Source organism: Papilio xuthus, unplaced genomic scaffold, assembly GCF_000836235.2.
Source record: "Papilio xuthus unplaced genomic scaffold, Pxut_1.1 DF827777.1, whole genome shotgun sequence".
Classification (NCBI taxonomy): domain Eukaryota; kingdom Metazoa; phylum Arthropoda; class Insecta; order Lepidoptera; family Papilionidae; genus Papilio; species Papilio xuthus.
Genome location: NW_013530872.1, coordinates 607,730 through 628,603, shown reverse-complemented (window position 1 = coordinate 628,603; position 20,874 = coordinate 607,730). Strand labels below are relative to the sequence as shown.

The window sequence follows — 20,874 nt, the reverse complement described above, 5'->3', positions numbered from 1 at the left end:
ATATTTACCTTGATTTAGCTTTAAAAGTGAGGCTTCAGAACCATTTATAATATCTCCAATTTATGTGTAGTTCTTACCAATATGAAAAACTTTTTATTTCTTCGTGTGATAAAACAGTTTAACGAACTCATAGTTAGAGAGATGCCACACTGGCGTTGCGGTTACGGTGCGATGCACCACATCCTAAACGTCATGACGTAATGTAAACGCACAGTACGTGTTTGATTTGTACAGAAAAATTAAACAGTACTACCACCGTATGTAATCTTAAATATTAGTCTGTATTTTATAAATACCAATACTAGTTTTATTGATTATTAAAGATCGGTAGTCTACTCTAATTTATTGCAGATCATGTAATATAATTTCAATTTTGCATATCGTGTGGTCGGTCCTTAAATTTTGCAGTAAAGATTATACTCGTATTATACTAGCTGTGGACCGCGACTCCATCTGCGTGGAATTACAACAAACAAATTAATTAGTAGCCTATGTTATTTCCAGGCTATGTTCTACTCTACATCTATTATACATGAATCAAATACTATTTTTGATAAATTATTCTTTTAATAAGAACACTTGTATAATATTATTCATATTAAATATTCGTTTTTAATATGTAACAATGTCTTAATCTGGTTATATTACGTTGTTATCTTAATATATATATATATATATATATATATATATTTATCGGGGTCGAATCTTCGTAAGATCCCAGCCTTTTGGGGGAAAGATAGGGTTATGTGAGATTCTTAGTCACTAAAACCCCCTTGGTGGCCAACCTCAAGTACGACTGCGAGGGTCCCGGGATCTCCAAAGGAAAGCACCGGAACAAATAAAATCATATTACGGTCAATAAATCTCTGGTAGCTCGTTTTACAGATGCTTTTATAATAATCAAAAAATAAAATATGTTTTTCTAAATTTAAGCGTCTCCATTAAAATCTTTCTAAGCGTCACAAAATCTGTTGCATATATTCTTACGAATAATAAACGGATTACAAACAAAATAAATCTCTGATAGACATCTAAAGCATCTTAATAAAGTGCTGTAATCGTTTGCTATTTAACTGCTAGATGCATACAATTTACATAAGAGAATTTTGAAATTAATTAGTAACCATGACTGAAACTTCAATGTAGTATTCGTTGTGATTATTGTAGTGCCAATGTCTTAGTGGTTAAGGATACGGACATCCGACCACATAGTCGTGGATTGCAATATAATTTTTCAAGGAAGAAAAATATAATAAAAAAAATCTTTACTGAAATTATAGTAAAATATTACTTATATATTTTGGAAATAAAAATTAAAAGAGCATATTGTTATATGTTTTTCGTACATATGTGTAGGCCTGTATAAAAAACAAATCGTTCTATCATCGTTAACTTCTTTACTTATTTTCTAATAAATTTCTATATTAAATTATTCGTTCGTATTCCCGTCATTCCATCATTCGTTTGTTTTTTAAATCAATTAAAAAAAAGTCAAACAATAAATAAAAAAAATATAAAAGAGATCCTACAAAATATTCTGGGATGTTTTACAATATACTAAAAGTTGATGAGGAAACTATCATGTGACTACTTGACGCAAGTTTCTCTTATTACGTATAACGTTTATAAATGAATAATAATTTTGTATCTACCAGTAAAAGATCAAGGCCTTAACGGCCGTGAACCAAAAATGAGGCTGTCAAATTTTGTAGGACTATTCCTAGTGCAATTTAAAAACCACTAACAAAATGCGTTAATATAAATTTAGAATAGAATTGTCTTTTATTGCCACACAAAAGTATATAGAAATCTTATATAAGACACCATAGAGCTAGTACATAAGGTGGATGAAGGTGGCCAGCTCCCCTCATGCAGAGGCAGCTAAGGCTATTCCAGCGCAGTTATTAAGCTAGCTAGCCCCATAACCAAACCAAACAAGCAAACCATAAAAAATTGCATATAGTATAGATTTATTAATTCCTAAAATAAAAAAAAAGTCAGGACACACCGATTAGGGTATAACTGCGACAGATACAATGTATATGTTTCGTGAAAAAAACTTTAACAATCGCGCGTCTGTCGAAGCGATGAACTACAACTAGTGCAAGCCTTGATGAGACTACGTATACCATGATTTTGGACGTTCCTCAAACATTTTTATATTATCCCGAAATATGTAAAGTCAGAGACACAAAGTTGAATTAGTCAATTGCGTTTATGTATTAAATATAAAAACAATAATCACAGTATGGTTTCATTTGGTTTTATGTAATTTCTTATATACGTGTTTCTCTCGTATGTCCTTGTTTTCACAAAACAAACATTACAATATTTTTGTCCTTTTTATCTTATCTTTTAACTTGACATAGCTTAAAACAAATATTATTTATTATAACATTAAATATAAAGACTTATATTTTAACTAGATAGTTACCTTTTACTATATGGTCACCCTACACAACACAAGACGTAACAACATTGCGCATGCGCGGAACTCGTTGCGAATTAATAAATCATCGACCTACAGGCCGCGTTGTTAATTATGCACCTTTGAAAACTAATATTGTTTGTAAACAAAAACTAGATGTGGATAAAAAATTAACTATAAAAATTAATATTAAAAAAATCTTTATTACACCTAGTAAAAGAAATTAAAATACTTTTGAATCGAACTTTTGACTTTTATTTTATTAAAAAAAAAACAATGAAAACATTTCATAATTGGTTATCAAATCAAATTTTGTATTTGTTAGTACTGTCTTCAAAAAAGTTATTTAACTTTTATTTCTAAAAGAAAACATTATTATGTCGATGCTCTATTTTTACAATTCGCAACACACAAAACATATATTTTTTCGTAAACAAACAACTGTTTGGAATGTCGATCACGTTTTCATTGAGAACAAATGTGTTTATTTTACATCTATTCTGTTTACAATGATGTCATAGATCTCTTTATTACTTTCTACGATCCTCCTATGAATTTTATTAATAAAACAAACAAGAATTCCCGAATGGATCCGAAGTTGGTACGTAGCAAACGTCAATTACTTTCGGAAAACACTGTATTAAATGAACAAAAATTTTGAACATAAGTCGGTGTCAGCGCCATCTGTCGGATTAAATTATAAATAACTATCCTAGAACAAGAATGTAATCGAAATCGGTACACTAGTTGATAATTACCAGTTAGAAACAGAAACATATCTTACTAATATTGTAAATACGAATGTTTAGATGGATATTTTTTGAAGGTATCTCCAGAACGGCTCAACGGATCTCGCCGAAATTTGGCATTGATGTAGAACGTAATCTGGCAGAACACATGGGCTACTTATTGAGTGTTTTTTAAATTTTTATTCATAATTAAAAAAAACAGGAATAAGTCTTCTTTATAGTACAAGTTTAGATACATAGATTAGCAATTTAGCAACAATTTAACACTATTCATATTACATGTATGTAAATTTTCGCATAATTAAAATTCGGATGCAAATAAAGGAATAACTAATTGGTATTTGATCAGAGGAAGAGCTAAGAGTGCGATAAACTCGTAACATCTCAATAGTAGCGTAACAGTATAGGGATGGGACATTACGTAAATATCGATATTTTCAAATTACTCGTATTAATAAATAAAGATATGATATAAGATTATTATTGCAATAAATTGTTTCAATTTATTTTTTTCGGTACAACTACGCATGTTAAGTGAGAAAAGAAGAAAATAAGGACTATTATTTTCTATCTTTTACAACATGTTAGTTTTAAGATTTACGTATATGTTTGGCTGTCCGCCGCTATAACTGGCGTGCGGATGACACTATGGGGTTTCACGGAAGATCAGCGCTGAGTGGTCCAGAGAGGAACACCTAGCATACAAAGCTGAGTGAAACCTTATCCGGTCAGCATTGCAACACACTTTGTAAACATTTCCTGTTTCTTATTAATGTTATGTTTTTATGTGTTATTTCTTTATAATTATTTTTATGCTGTTTTTTGCTTATTGTGTTGTGATATTGGAAGGATTAAATGTTATTTTATTTTATTTTTATATTTTATTTTATTCGTTTTATTAACGTAGCTTAAATTATTAAGAAAAGTATTTAGTAATTTTAATAATTCATTTAAAACTATTACAATACATTAAGGTTAAATAAGTCACACGAAAATTTGTCGATAAATCATCGTAAATTATTATACTTCATTGTTATTTAGTATCGATTATTAATTGGGGGCGCTATTGCAAACACGCTTAGGTAACCTAATCATTGCTAATATGCAAACATTCTTATCTCGATAGCTTGCATCTAGGCGCTTTACAACACTAGCGCTTGCGTAAGTCGTTCGCGATTGGCGCACGCGCTTTCTTCCGTTAAATTTAATTGCGCTGCTACAACACTACTCTATGTTAAAGTACAGTCGAGCAGAAAACGAAATTTTTATTACGATTAATTAGCGGAAAATTAACTTTTTTCACCACTGTACCTAATACTAGGAGAGTAGAGGGCTTGTAGACATGATTGTGTATATTTTTTTAAATTAAATTGTTCCAAAGTACTTGAGGTACTCTATTTTTTGCACATATTTTATTACTATGCGCAAAATTTAAAAAAAAACTTAATTAGTAGCCTATGTGTTATTCCAGGCTATGTTCTACATCTTTTTTTTATCATAAGGTGGCAAACGAGCGAGCGGTCACCTGAAATCACTGAAATTGCGAAGTGACCGTTGCCCATAGACATACGCAATAGCATATGCGTTGCCTACCTTTAATCGACGGAGGAGACGATGCACAGAAAGAAAAAATATTTTCGCTTTCCATGCATCCTACCAAACTACATCTATACCAAATTTCAGCAACATCTATATGTAGCCGTTCAGGAGATAAATTCAAACAAACATCCATCGATCCAAACATTCGCATTTATAGTATTGGTAAGATTAATCGTCTCTTCCGTCTCTATGGGATCCTATTTTAGTCAATATTGTTGCTAATTTCATAACAAACCTGTCAATTACTTAATTCTTATGATCGGTACGTCGAGTAATTAGCGTAACTGAAACATGGAACGGCCTGAATTACTCGCAATTATAATATTAATTATGCTCGATACAAAATGTATTTGCCAGTACATCACTAATTATGGAATGTGGTTATGTTGGAGTATTATGTTGAACACATATTAAATAAATTAAATAACGCATTATCTTCACGTATAGAAATATAATTAAAACTTCTTGTCTTCCAAATTAAAAAAATAATAGCTTAGAATGATTGATTTTGATAGGAACGGTAAAAAGGACTTAATCGAGAAAATTCTAATGTTTCGTTTTTTTTTGTTTTCAGGTAAGTCCTTACTGACAAAACAATTTAAAGGTAAGTATAAATGTTTTACTTTAACAGGTATCCTTAAATGTTTTTCCCAAAATTAAAAGCTAATATTTAAAAAAAAAATTTTTTTTGCAAACATTTAAATGTTTAAATACCTTTTTGCGAAACTGCGCCATCTATTGTACATTTAAAGTTTTCTTAAGATACTGTAACAAGTTAAACTCAGTAAAAACAAAAGTGAACGTATGTTTCCTTCACGTAGTTACGGGTTAATCCGCGTTGAAATGTGGCGCTATTGTGCCGTAAGTCTTAAGCAGTGCGATTAAATTTTTTAACAGAATTCTACTACGCAATTAAATATTAGTTTATAGTTTGATATAATGTAAAAACTGAACTTTTGAAAATCCCAAACAAGAGTTAAAAAAATACTTTCCATTTTGAGCCGACTTCAAAACGAAGCAGGTTATTAATTCGTCCGTATTTTTTCCCTGGTGCTACGCGCTATTTTTTTTAATCGAAAGTTTTTAACAATTATCGTCAATATAAAACTACCTATCATCACATATTTATGCTTATAAAAAGCTCTAAAACGACTAAAACATAAATATGAAAGTAATATATATTTAAACTACAAGTTGCATCTTATTAAACGATTTGAAACAATAATGTTAACATTAAAAATCGATATAGTTAATACGATCGACCTACAAACCTCATTTGTATGGCATTGAGAGTTGTATAAGTATGTCCGACGACTTTGACTATAAAGAAACGGACTAGGCAAAAAGCCGCCGTTGTCTTAAATATATTCCACACCATTACACAAATCATGCTCACATGTAAAGTGCAAACGTCTATAAGAACGTATACTCACGTAAAAATTTACACACTTGCGTAAAACGAGCCAAGAAGCAATAAGTTTAGAATTTATTGTTCGTTTTTATTTAAGTACTTAATCCTCCCGGACTGGGCGCGCTCGCTAGGTCCTGTCTTAAAAACTTTAAAGTCCGTCGATGTCGATGTCGAGACGAAAGCAAGAGTGAGCGTAACGAAAGTAAAATGAAGCCGCAAGTGAATCGAGATCGGAGCTTGCGTACGCAGACAGTTACAGAGCATTAAATAACAGATGTACCATTGCGATTTTATTTATAATTACTCAGTTTGTCATAAAAAAAAACATAAAAGTATATAAGATAGATAAAGTTATAGCCGTTACGGATTATGTGTATTTAATTCCAAGGTTCAATAGGCGCATAAAAATGAAAAAAAGAATTTTAAATGTTACGTGTTAGGTTTCTTAAATAACAAAATTAACTGAATGGCTAGTTAAAGAAAACTTTTTTTTTCTTTTTTTTCTGTTTTATTTAAGTTGAATGAATGATTTAATAAAGCCATATTTGCTATTGATTAATCCGATGATTTCTACTGTATTATTTATACTGTGGCATTGAAAGTAAAACCTTAATGTGTTGTTTTTCATTCAACATTTAAATAAAGATATGTGTTGTTATGTATTATATTAGGTAATAAGGAAAATATAGTGGTGTTTACTTTACGGTTTGCGGTCGTATAATGAAATCCTACCGGACACTGCAATATAATGACCGGCGTTTGCTGCGCAACAACACGAGAGGGATTTAATTGTGTTAATTTTGCAATATATTTAATTTTTATGGATTTAATTATAAAAACACTACCACATTTGTATGCGTAGACTCTTCAGTACTAGTGTTAAAGTAGTTTGTACTAATATAAAATATCATTTAATTCTTATTTTATCTTGAAGCCATATAAACCTTTTTTTTATTAAATCAATTTGTGCTATAAAATACTCTTTAATATAACACTGGCCACTTCACTAAAGAGCATAAAGTTAAGAAAAAATTAATGCACTGAACTATTATAGTACTAATAAAAGTAAGTAAAATTGAAATTCGTATAGTGTGCATCCTCCTTTATTTTCTACGCAATGTTCGACCTTCACTCGTGCGGGATCAATGACCCCGTGTCGTAGATGATCTATGGGATGTTTGGCTTGTCTATTCAAATGACCCTCTTTAATTTTGCAAACTATTATAATTGCAACGGCTAATATGAGTATACTAGAAAAGGATATACATATAAAACAAATCTTATATCTTTAAATGAGCAATTCTTGTATATATGTATATATATAATTGGAATCTCGGAATCGGCTCCAACGATTTTCATAAAATTTAGTATATAGGGCGTTTCGGGGGCGATAAATCGATCTAGTTAAGAATCATTTTTAGAAAATATCATTTTATTCGTGTTTTATCGATAATCAACTTAAACATAAACTTAACTTTTTCTATCGGTAAGATCGAAAAATATTATTCATATTTCATCATTTTATTAGTAATTCGTACTTAAATATAATTTCCAAAAAACACAATTAAAAAAAAATACCGAGCAAAGCTCGGTCATCCAGGTACTATCTTTTAAATAAGAAAGCCCGTATAATAGACGCTGACTCTACTTAAGTGGGATAAGCATAGATGATGCGATGAGAGTTTACAGGGTGTGATTAAAAATATTGAGGTTCCCTATAGAACATTTATTAGTCGAAAAATTTTGTTAACCTCTTCTTAAATATTAAACACTTCTTAGCAAAAAATCTTTAGCGATTTTAGTAATATACAAATAAAATTCTTCAGGTAAGTAATAATCGTTTTAAATAAACCATATTCGTAAAGTAATAATTGTATATTTATGCATGTTAATAAATTTTGATTGCCTCCATTGAGTCAGTGGACGATCGCCCACAGAGTCGATAATTCACAGAGAATTACTGAAGCCTATGTAATAAGTTATATGTAACTTATGTAATATTACTGGTCTTTGTGTCGCAAAACTAGTTCGCAATTAGGGTTGTACAAGACGAGATAAAAATATTTACGTATGTAGTTTTTGGAAATACATCTGTAGATTAAATTAGAAATATGTATTGTTTTTGAAATTATTAAGCTTTATTTTTACGATCTGGATTATAAACCTATCCTAAACCAAACGTTGATTCGTTATTATAAACAAGAGCTTTAGTCTGAACTAATATTGAATATCTTTTACGACTGAAATACTCTATTATCGTTTAGGTAATAGATATATTTTATGTCGTGTGCTAGTGGCAACCCTAATTGTACAATTACTAACTGCATACTATATTTTGCATTGGCAATCAATACGCGAACGCATCTAGACAGATTATGCAATCTATATATATACATATTAATAAAATTATGTTTCTTGGTTGAAGGTATCTACAGAATTGACACAAGGATCTCTCTGAAATTTGGCATAGATGTAGAACATAGTATACATAAATATATAACCAATATTATTGACATAAACTTTACATCAGTCGACACTAGTTTCTATTTCTTAAGTTATGAAATATTGTAAATCAGTCTACTTGGATTATATTTCATGTGTAGGCTTTAGATAGGATGTAATCAATGCTGAGTGGTAATAATTAATTACATTTTAATTAACGGTTTGATTCGTGAACCACGTTTCAATTAATATTGCCGTATTGCGTGTAAATTATTTAATAACACAAAATACTATTAATTAACTAGTATATGAGGAAGTTAAAAGAAATAATAAGATATAATAATAGGAAAAAGGATTGAATGTTCCGTCAAATATTTAATAAATCCGGTAACTGGAATGTACTCGTACAACATTGTTAATGACCATTCTTTATGAATGCATTCCTTTGAAAGGATAAATATAAGTAAAAAAACCTTATCTAATTAAATCTCTAACAGTGGTAGAGCCCGCTTTAACATCTTCGCACGAATCCGCCCGGCTTGCCCGGTGAAATACCACGACCACACATAAGACAGGCGTGAAGTGGAAGAAATTCCGCGTTTCGTCTGACGAGTGTGCGTCCCGGAGGCCTAATTTAGTCCTCTTTCACTTCCCACCCTTTTTCTTATAAGGAAAGGATGGGAAGTGGAAGTGGACTTTCCGGATGAGAGGATGCATGGAAAGGGAAATATTTTCTTTCTGTGCATCCTCTCCTCCGTCGATTAAAGGTAGGCAACGCATATGCAATAGCATATGTCTATGGGCAACGGTCACTTCGCTATTTCAGCGATTTCAGGTGGCCGCTCGCTCGTTTGCCAGATTATGATATAAAAAGAAAATGGCATATATGTAGTAATTAGTCTAGAGAAGACTGGATAAAGTTAAACAAACTGAAGCGAAATATTACTTGTATATATATTAATGATACAAGTGCAATGTTAACTTAAACTTATCAAATTATGTTGATCTTGCGACATATGAAGGTCGCTGCTAACTTGGATTCATTTATTTACGATTGCATGAAATATTTCTTAACTGAGGAGCAGAATTTACCCTTGATATTTAAATTAATAAAGAATATTCAATTTAACAAAATAATTTAAGCAAAAAAACATATGATTAATAGTTCACGGACTAATTGTATATTTAGACGAGCTTATGTTTTCTACGTGAATATTATGACGCGATGAATTCAATTCAAGGTCATAGAATCGTATTTATTTGGTCAAATGTACCGCGTATAGAACACCAGAGAAACATGAAAATTAATTTTCATTCTTTGATTTAATATGTTTCTGTTTTATGACTTCATATCTTAGTATATGTTTAAATAAGTACTAGCAGTTGCTCGCGACACCTCCGCACCGAATTAAAAAAGACTATTAAAAATATAGCCGGGGATAAATTTTGGGAACTATTCAATGCAAACAAACAAACAATCAAATCTTTCCTTTTTATAAGACTAGCTGTCGCCCGCGTGGATATATAATAATCTTAATTAGTGTAGCCCACTCATCCATCCACATCACATCCATCTTAACATTCGCATTTATAATATTAGTAAGTTAAATAAAAAGCAACTCTTCAAGGCATAAATTCGAAAAAAAAAATGAATAAATAGTATCCTATATCCGTCTCCTGGCTGTAAGCTACACCTCACTAATTTTCAACCATATCGGTTAAGCCGTTTTTGAGTTATAAATAGTGTAACTAACCTGACTTTCTTTTATATATATAGATTATAGATAACACACAATGCAGTTAAAGATTAAACCCACACATCACATTTTTTATCCCTTTCATTATAGGATCAAATGTTTTAAAATACTTAAATTATTTTTTTTGGCAATTATATAAACATGATGTAATATCGCGAGAAACTTCCTCATTCCGATTTAGTTCTAAACAGATCAGCTGACACCAGCCTGAATACTTAATATCAGATTGGGGACAGAGTACTTCGTAAATACGTGTTCAAAATATATTAGTAGCAATATCCAATACGTGTGATGGTTAAGATTTATATATTAGATCCAAACACACGTAATGCAGTAAAGTGGGATATTATAATACGTAGGAACGTTATTTTCTTTTCTTTTTATAAAAAGAAAACCTCTTCAAGGAGTTTTAGTACCTATTAGCAATAAGCAAGTAAATTTTACTAATCTTATTTCTTACTATTATAATACTAACGAATGTAAAAATGGATGGATTTTTGTTTAAAGGTATCTCCAGAACGGGTAATCGAATCTATATTAAATTTGGCATACCTATATAACATAGTTATGTTTTTTTCGATACCGTGCAGACAAAGTCGCGACCGATATCTAGTATTATAATAAGTACCACAAAATTTTCTGTTTAAATGATCACTTCCCCCCTTTCCATCATGTTTTAGAGGAATCAAGGACAAATCTGAGAGGCCATGGCATTTGGACGGTTGTGATATTATCCTGGCAACATTTTCCTTTGCAATTTGACCTATACCTCGCCTTTCCTCAGTGAAAGGATGTAGCAACGATGCGTAATACACACCTGTGTCGTGCATTGCACCATATGAAACTTTAAAGCTGGTTTTATGAATCACAACTGTAAGAAAATAAAAATTTTAGAACCTAAAACAAATAAGCAAAATTTTTGTACTAAAATTGACTATTTTCGGTCTCTTTAATCTGCATTAAAATGCATGTATGTTCTTAACCTTAGAACACAAATTATTTAAAAATCAACTAAGATAACCTAACTTTATTTAAACAAAAACTCTAACGACTGAGCGCCATCTCTTGTTTGCATTTTAAAACAAAGATTTTAAAATTCGAACTCGTTCTTTTCATTATTAGAATTTTATCTCTAACGTCCTTCATATGTTTTTTCTCTTTGTATTCTCATCGAGTGTTATAATTACAAAGCAATCAACATTTACATTTTCATCAAAGATTCTGAGATACGATTATCAATTCTTACGTGTAAGGTGTGATCTGAATTATGTTTTTTTTATTGTCGCAATACGTTACGCCGCGTTATTAGTTCCGCTTCACACATCACGTTTACAGAACGTATCCCATTTCACAATATATCATTCTGTTTGTTGTTCAATTTTGTAATGATTTGCTATGAATTTATCAACCAATAATTCTCAATGTGATCCAGTCGTATACAATGTTTGGAAATAAAATTGGTGATTTACAAGTTAAAGACACAATAGGTATATTAAAATCAATAAATTTTTAACAAGAAAAATAAAGTTTGGGGATCTCTGTTATAGAAATTTTTTATACGGACGAATTTATGTGTAGATAATATAATTTGTAGTTAATTTTTCAATGCTAAAATATGAAATTCGTAAACTTTATCATGTTAACTATATCGGACCTTTTTTGGGTACTCGAACGGCCATGTCCTTATCTACAGTTTAATGCAACTGTTGTAAACTCATATTGTAAATGAAATTGTGTTTTGGATAATTAGACATGGACTTTTCATGACGTAATTAAAATATTGTCTTTCTGATTTCATTAAACACTAGGTAATACAAAGATTGTAACATCGAAGTACTAAGCTAACTTCATGACCGGAATGTTTGTGCTCTTTCGTAATACCTAATTGCTGAATGAAAATTATAGCTTATGCAAAAGTAAAACGTCGTAGGATGACTGCGAAATACCCGTTCGTTCGACATCTGATTATTAACATTCCATCGTTTTATACTTCGGATGAAGAAACTCTTTTCACCGTGGATGTCTGAGACCAAAGTCCCCGTGTCAGTTCCTTCAAAGATAAGGACAGGGATGACAATTTTGGTCTCAGAAACCCACGATTAAAGTAACACCTTAGTAAGTAATTGCTTAGAAAGGACACATGTAACTAATAATAAACAAATGAACATCTGTCTTTAAATTAATATATAATTGAAATTATATTTAGAAACAAGTGACTGAAACCTTTTTAGGAATAACGTATTCCTGCATTTGAAATTTTTGGAAAAAAAAAATATTTTTGTTGTGATGCATTTATGCAGTGCACCAAAATATAGTTATATTTATTAACGGTTCGGCAATTATGTAAATTTATATCAGTAAATAATTTGTTTTGATTGATTGAATCGATTTATTGCGGATGGCAACGTAATTAATGTTTGGAAGTCGATTGAAACTAATGTTTTTCAATTATAAATTTTGCAAGAATTACATAATACAAGCTAATGTAGATTGTATCATAGTAATATAGTAACTGGGCTATATCATACGTTTCACAACCTCTCACGATCCGCAATCTTCGCCCCCCAATTACTTATGACAATAGACCGGAAAAAAAACGAGCTCAAACTTTTTGGCAGTGCCATCTTTTATTGTTTTTTGTACAAAAAAAAATTATTACCGACTCAATTTTACAAAAACAAAAAACTTCATAAGAAACATTTTCTCTCATTCCTAAAGTAACAGGTACGTCAACTCAATGTTCTAACATCACCGATCGTTCATCAAAACAAAACAAAAAGAAAAAAAAAGACTATAAAAAGAGTATTGCATCAGTGCGTGTCGATCGAGAGTCGTGGGATTTGTCATCCAGGGATCTGGTCACCGACCACTATCCCTTTTGATGGTGATTCCCACGGCTCTCGTTCGTAAGTTACGGTGCTAATCTTATATTTATATATCACAATCAGACGTCTGCTTCCTGCAGCCATTAGTAGCTTCCATGATGGCCATACTCGTGTCCGTGGCCGACAACAACTGGGACGGGCACCTTAACTGGGTAAGGCACGGGCTTCTCGACATGGACGGGGACGTGCTTCTCGACATGCACGGGGTAAGGCCTGTCTACGAGAACCTTCACTGGGTAAGGCACGTGCTTCTCCACCGGGTAGGGGATGTGCTTCTCGACGGGGTATGGCGCTGGCACATGCACTTTCACGGGGTACGGTACTGGTTTCTCTACGTGCACAGGCACGGGGCGGTCGACGGGTACCTTGACTGGGTAGGGCACTGGTTTCTCAACCGGGTAAGGGACGGGCTTTTCTACTGGGTAAGGTACTGGCTTGGGCACGTGTACGGGGTAAGGCCTATCGACGGGAACCTTGACGGGGTATGGTACCTCCTTGACAACCGGGTAGGGAGCAGGGACATGCACTGGAACCTTGACGGGATAAGGCACCTTCTTTTCAACGGGGTAAGGAGCTGGCACTGGGACCTTTACTGGGTAAGGTACGTGTTTCTCCACTGGGTAAGGTTGAGGCACGAATACCTTGACGGGAACTGGCCTGTCAACGGGGACGTGAACTGGGTAAGGCACCTTCTTCTCGACGGGGTAAGGTTGAGGTACATGAACTGGTACTTTGACTAACTCTTTGACCGGGTAAGGGACGTGCTTGACGACCGGGTAGGGTTGAGGTACTGGTACTTTGACGGGCACGGGAACCTGCTTTTCGACGGGGTATGGGATATGTTTCTCTACTGGGTAGGGAACGGGTACGTTCTTAACCACGGTGATGGTTTTGTGCGAGTCCCCGTAACCACCATAGCCGCCGCCGTAGCCGCCACCGAATCCGCCACCGTATCCGCCGCCGAATCCGCCACCGTATCCGCCGCCGAACCCGCCGCTGTATCCCCCATGTCCGCCGTAGCCGAGATCGATCAGCCCGCGCTTTTCATGTTTCTTGTCGGTGGCCGCCGCCTCCTTGTTGTCAGCCACTGCCACTTCCGTTTCTGCTTTCTTGGCTTCTTCCGCGTTCGCGAAGGCCAGAAGAGCCACCAGACTGGCGGCCACGAGCTGTAACAGATATTAAAAAATATAATTATAATTAAACATTTACAAAATTGTAATTGTAAAATTGTATTTAATATTTCCAAAAGTGGATTGAATAAGTTATTGGTTATCATGTTAAGTATGTCAAAATTTCTGGAGAAGGGACCATTAGATGCGACGGAACATTTGTATGTATTGGTTTTTAATATAGAGAATTGGGAACAATTGCGTGGGTTATATTGGAGTTCCCATTGAAAGCGAGTTTGAACTCAGCTCTTCTATCAGAATAAAGGAACATATGTTGTGGTAATTGTCGACGCACTATCACAAGCACAAAACACTATATCACAAAATGTAACACACCATGAACCTCATGATGCTGCTCTTGTTGGTTGCACTGAAGGCAGTGGGGTCCTGAATGCGAATGATGCGTTTTGCTTTGCACGTTCGCTATATATACGCTGTATGAGCGGCCGAGCGATGAAAATAAAAAATGGCGGCGCTCCGTAGGACCACGTTACACTTTCGCTTTCGAGGGGGTATCGCTTTGGAGCCGAAATGCTCCATATTGTCGTCACCGAGATGCCGACTGGTTTGAACGCGCTCTCTGCAGTTCCTGAAACACAACGCCGCTCGCCGCGCTGACAACTCGACTGCGGATTATCTGCTCGCATTAATATTAACCACGATCAATGCGTATGACGATTTTATCATCATGAATGCCTCATTGTGTTCTAAAATAAACATATTTATGTTTTTATTATTCTTAACTGTGGTCTTTGAAAATATTTTTAACTTTTTTATTTATTTAAATAATTTTCAAATGAAATTATGACTAGAGAACATAGGTAAAAGGAATCATTTTGAAGGATTGGTTTTCCTTAAACTTACTTTACTTAATCCACATTGAATACGAGCGTTATTAAACCAGATATTTTCAGTAATCAATTGTTTCAGTTAATTGTCATCTAATTGAGGGCATAAACGACAATCATTTTGCGGTGATTTAATACAGTTATTTCAGGTATAAACCGGTTTTATATTGAAATGAAAGAATGGAAAATGTTTAAATTAATTACATTTTCATATAATTTCAACATTTTTTTTATTATTTTATCCGTTAAAATAATTTTAAAGAAACCGAACACGAAGCCTTTAATCAGTTACGCATCAAGATTGAACATAGATTAGAAAGAAATATTTAATTTAATTAATAATTGCAAAAATATTTCTTAATTAAGGTTAACAATGAAAGTAACAGTAACATCCGGATCCGAATTAAAATGGCCGGGCAACCTGTCGTTATATAATACATAACTAAATGTACTAATATACACTCAGCAAAAGGTAAAACAAAACTCGCTCGAGAGTTCAATTGAGTTTTTGTTTTTAATATTATTTAACTCACAACACTCAAATGCAAAATGTCAGACGTTCAGACTAATTAATAGTATAGATTTAGGGCAAAATAATAGCCTGTCAGGACTGAACACACAATATCTTACTTATTTTACTAATATTACAAATGCAAATGTTTAGATGGATGTGTGGATGGACGTATGTCTGAAGGTATCTCTATGAAATAATAGGCTACTTAAGTTGTTCTTTATTTCCAAGCTGTAAGCGTCGCGGGCGACAGCTAGTTTTAATATATTTTGTCTTAATCATGTAACCTCAAGATTGGGTGAAAACCATGTAATACATCTCCTATTGATTATAAAATATTTTTTTTGTGATAAATTCAATATCACTTCAGACAAAATCGATGGGAAAAATTATCGTTCCAACAGGAAATTCAAAGATTTCCTAATATCCGTTAAACATAACGTTTATTATACGTGGGAAGGTCAGGTTTCAGTGTCACGTATTGCCACGGGCTTTATGCGATTGCTTGATTTTGTATATAGATAAGTACATAGACTCTCTTTCTACATAAAGATTAACAATATACTATCTATCTATGTACCCTAATGGTTAATGGTACGGATTTCCGATCGTGTGGTCGGGGGTTTGACTATTGTCGTAAACCATGTCCTAGCACAAGCGTAGAGCTAAGTTGGAATGGTACAAGAAATATTAGTGCATTAACAAAAATCCGCTTATATTTTATAAAAAAAAATGTTCATAGCTGGGGTACCTATATAATTTTATATTATATATACGTAGCTTCAGGCTTGGTTACCATTTTTTTAAAAGTAGAACTTAATTATGTTTTATGACGAAATAATTTGTGAAAGCTTACACGTTGTACGATCTTAGTATATTGTTGACGAAATACAGTAAAATTGTAATTGAATTGGCCCTAAATTGAATCTCAATTAATTAATTTTCATGTTTACAGTGTTTAATAATATTATTTAATTATTTTATAAGTTGACTTTAGTGTTAGTGACTATCTCTCTCTCTTACAATTTTTTATTTTTAACTCGTGATACAAACAACTTCAGATTTTTTGCTTCCTCCACTGAAGTACGCGGAGTACTTATTTAGGGGCAACGAGTACTCAATAAGAGATGCTGGCTAAGTTTGGTTGACTTTACACTCCTATGAATTTCTTCGGAGAAATTTACAGGTTGCATCACGATGTATTTCTTCAACCTTAAATGTATAGTAAAATATCTATATAATATTTTAATAAAGTCAATGAATGAAATTCAAATTGTTAGCATAAAAATAATTTAACATAGCAAGTACTATGAAATCTCGTGCTCCGTAAGCATTAGTCAGTGTTATACAAAATTTATTTTAGGATTTACGGATTGTTTGTTCCAAGAATAATTGTCGTTCAATTTCCCTGTTCTCAAGGTCTATGAACCGGACTTGGTGACTTTCAAGCTTATGCTTTTTTGTTATTACGTGATTTTAGGCAATACAGCCAGGAATAATGCGTCATCCTGTAAAAAGACAGGAATATTGATTTTTCGCGCAGTTGCAAACTCCAATTCATGGGTTCTCTTCTTAATACTTTTGCTTTTTTTCGATATTAAAAAAACCATACCAACCAGTATTTCAAAAACGATTCACCTAAGGGATTACACCATTTTTTAAGATAAGCAACGCATCTGCAGTTCCTCTAGTATTCAAGATGTCCAATGGGTTTCGTTCATCGTCTCGGCGTTCCCGCCGTTTGTTTGCCCTATTCTCTTATTTAAAAAAAACAAGCAATTATTTAAAAAAATATTCGAACACACATAACAATATGTAGATCGAAGAATTCGTTTCTGAACATAATTTTTTTCTTTTAATTTAATCTGGCTGCTAAATTAGAACACTAAAATTTAAATTTAGAACCTACAGTATGGTAATAAATATATGCCAGTATGCAATGTGTTTGATATCTAAAATTACAATTCCATCACTGCGTAATAAATGTTGAATTAGGAAATTTTAATATCAAGTTAATTTCCGTACGTTGCGTTACATTTCTCCTTGTAACGTATACCGTCTAATGTATCTTGGGTCTCTGCTAAATAAACATCTCTCATACACTTAAAATAAGGTTCAAATTCCTTTGTGTGACAGTTTCGTATGACCACAGTATAAGCTATCGGTTATTTGAGATTATTTCCCTAGATAAGCGGACATAGTCGCAATGAAGTGCTACGTACACAATGGTATTAAAAAATGCGGTAACAAAGTTTGGAATACAGGACTTCCCAAGAACATTTAATTATTATTTTTGCCAAACAAATGATTTAAATTCGTATTTAAAAAAAATGGCGTACCATAGACACAATTTATTCGAATTGTAAACTTAACAATGGTTGAAGAAAGATGCTACTTGAAAATGTGGATATGTTTTTAACTGTGCTTTTCTAATGTACACTATAAGATTTTCAAGTTCCAAAAACATTTTTTCACGGCTTGGTTTTTATTTATTTATTAAAAAGATACACCAATTGCATGTTATGTTACATAGTAAATCCATGTAAGAACCAATTCACAAAAAAAAATTAAATAAGTTGTAAGTAACTTAAGTGGACACGAAACCTAAGTCAAGATATATCCACAAAATTTATATTAACAGTTGTCAGCGACTCCGTCAAAAAAACTAAGGTTCTACATCTATGCCTAATTTCAATCAGATCCATGGCGAAGCGAAAGGATGCTATGCGATACTATTTTATATCTAGTCGTAGCTTTATTATAGCAATAAAGGGAAGAAAACCCTGTTATGAAAATTTGCTATTTTTTTTTTGAATTAGGGAAATGACAATATATTTTGGTACAAGTGTTATAGAAAAGAAAACGCGTAGTTTGAAATTCATATCATCATTGATAGTGATAAAATTAATTGAAAATTTATAAAGAAAATCTTTAAAAACAGCGCCATTTGTGTATTTTATCCAGTAGTAAGTAGACTATTTTTTAAAGAAATATACTATAGGTATAAAAACCTTGTATCTGTTGTCTAATGTTACAAAACGCAATCAACTGTTGAATACAAAGTTTTTAACTTTTCTAAACATTTATTTAGGGTATTGTAATGAATTTTAATTATCATACAGTTACCAGGATGTATATAGAAATTTAGATTAGGTAATTATTGTTTTTATTTACATAGTGAATAATTTCTCTCTTACCTAAAATAAATACACAGAAAAATTAAATGGACAAATACAGAATACTCCGAAGATTTTTTAACGAAATCGTAAACGATAAAGGTCTATTATTTTTTGAAAAAAAAAGAGAAGCATAAATTCCAATTTTAATTTTGGAAATGTTAATTTTAATTTAAAAAAATCTTGTATTTAATTGTTAAAACATTAACAATCAAGCCACGTTCATTTCTCGCAATCGGTTATCTAATTAAACAAACATACTTTCACAATTTTGTTTTTAATATATATGTAATTATAACATTTTTTTTATACAAATCAGTTGTGTATACGCTCTAAATGCGATATACGCAAGATGGATGACGTCACAATTGTAGATCTTCAAAAGATATAGACAAGCCTAGTCTACTTTACTATTTGAAGACCTAGCAATTTTGACAAGAAACAAGAGTAGATAGACTGATAAAAATTATCATTTTTTTACGTTATATAAAACTAGCTGTCCGCGACACCTTCTGCGCGGAATTTAAAAGAAACTTAATTAGTAGCCTATGTGTCCTTCCAGACTATGTTCTATATCCATGACAAATTTCATCAAAATCCGTTGAGCTCCCTCTGCTCTGGAGATACGTTTAAGCAACATCCATCCATCTACATTCATTTAAAATATTAGTAAGATGTTAGTGTTTGATTGCGTCATTCACACCAAAGATTTCGTTTATTGAAACTAGGTGGCGCTAATGTTTGGTATTCAAGGCACCAAAACATTGACCCGCTGTTACGAAATAGTGTTTAATATATTTCTAAATTCGAATGCATAAAATTAAATTAAATCTTTTATTGTTAATTCAATAATAAAAACTTTATAATACAAATATTTAATTTACAATTTATATTCATTTATTATTTTCATTTAATAAGAAATAATGAAATTATTTTTTATTTTAATTTTTGTTTGTTTTTAATTTATTATTTTCATACTAAATTTTTCTTACTAATATTATAAATCCGAATGTTTGTATGGATGTTTGTTAAACGGTATCTCCAAACAGCTGCATGAATCTCGCTAAAATTTGGCATAGATGTAGAACATAATCTGGAAGAAGACATAGGCTACGGAGATGTAATTAGGTTAGTATTTTTTTTTATTATTATTTGTTTTTTAATTTAAACTTGCGTAGTGTTGTTTCCTTTAGCATTAGTGATACCGAATTCAATCTATTTGTAGTTTGTAGACTGCAATGTAGAGTTCAGTGTCCCTAACTAAATTAAGCAATCATTCCAGTAACCAAAAGATATTACGTTAATTTGTAACTAAATAAAATATAAACCAAATGACTGATTAATTAATTTAAAAAAAAATGATAATCAAAAATAAAATTAATTAAAGCAGTGAAGTTTTTTCTTTATTGAAAAATCAAATTTACTTTATAGTAATTACATTTATAGTGTGTTCGTACGCGCGGATTAAAAAAAAAATATTTAATAGCTTTGGTGTTCTTCCAGGCTGTATTCTACATACGTTGTGGAGATAACTTCTAACAAACATTCATGAAAACATTCGCCTTAATAATATTAGTAAGATTTATTAAGAATAATCGTAAATATGCGTATATAATTAATAAAATCCGTACATACATCAACATCATATTAAATCCGCTAGCCTCGGATTCATTTTTCAATTTGTTTACTTCGCTGTAAGTATCCACATTACACAATAGACCTTGGTTAAGAAAAAATGCGTGCAAATTTTGCAATGTCGCATGAAACGAACGTATTTGGAGCAAAACGGACACATCCCGGACTCTTTGATGCAAGTATAAATGAATCGCTGTATATTTCAATCAGACTAACCGTGGAATTCTGATACCCAATTCTCTGTGTAAAACATATCGTAATCCC

General features: G+C 32.1%; 2 protein-coding genes across 2 annotated transcripts in view; one reads left to right on the top strand and one right to left on the bottom strand.

Moving 5' to 3' along the window:
* The window catches only part of Ance-3 (angiotensin-converting enzyme Ance-3), a 101,295-nt gene that overhangs the window by 26,303 nt on the left and 54,118 nt on the right, over positions 1 to 20,874 (top strand). The window lies entirely within an intron of this gene.
* Positions 12,992 to 14,825, bottom strand: CPG12 (cuticular protein glycine-rich 12). Its single transcript, NM_001312467.1, is given in 2 exon segments — positions 12,992 to 14,437; positions 14,777 to 14,825. Coding segments are annotated over 2 exon segments (1,095 nt in total). The 5' UTR covers positions 14,789 to 14,825; the 3' UTR covers positions 12,992 to 13,354.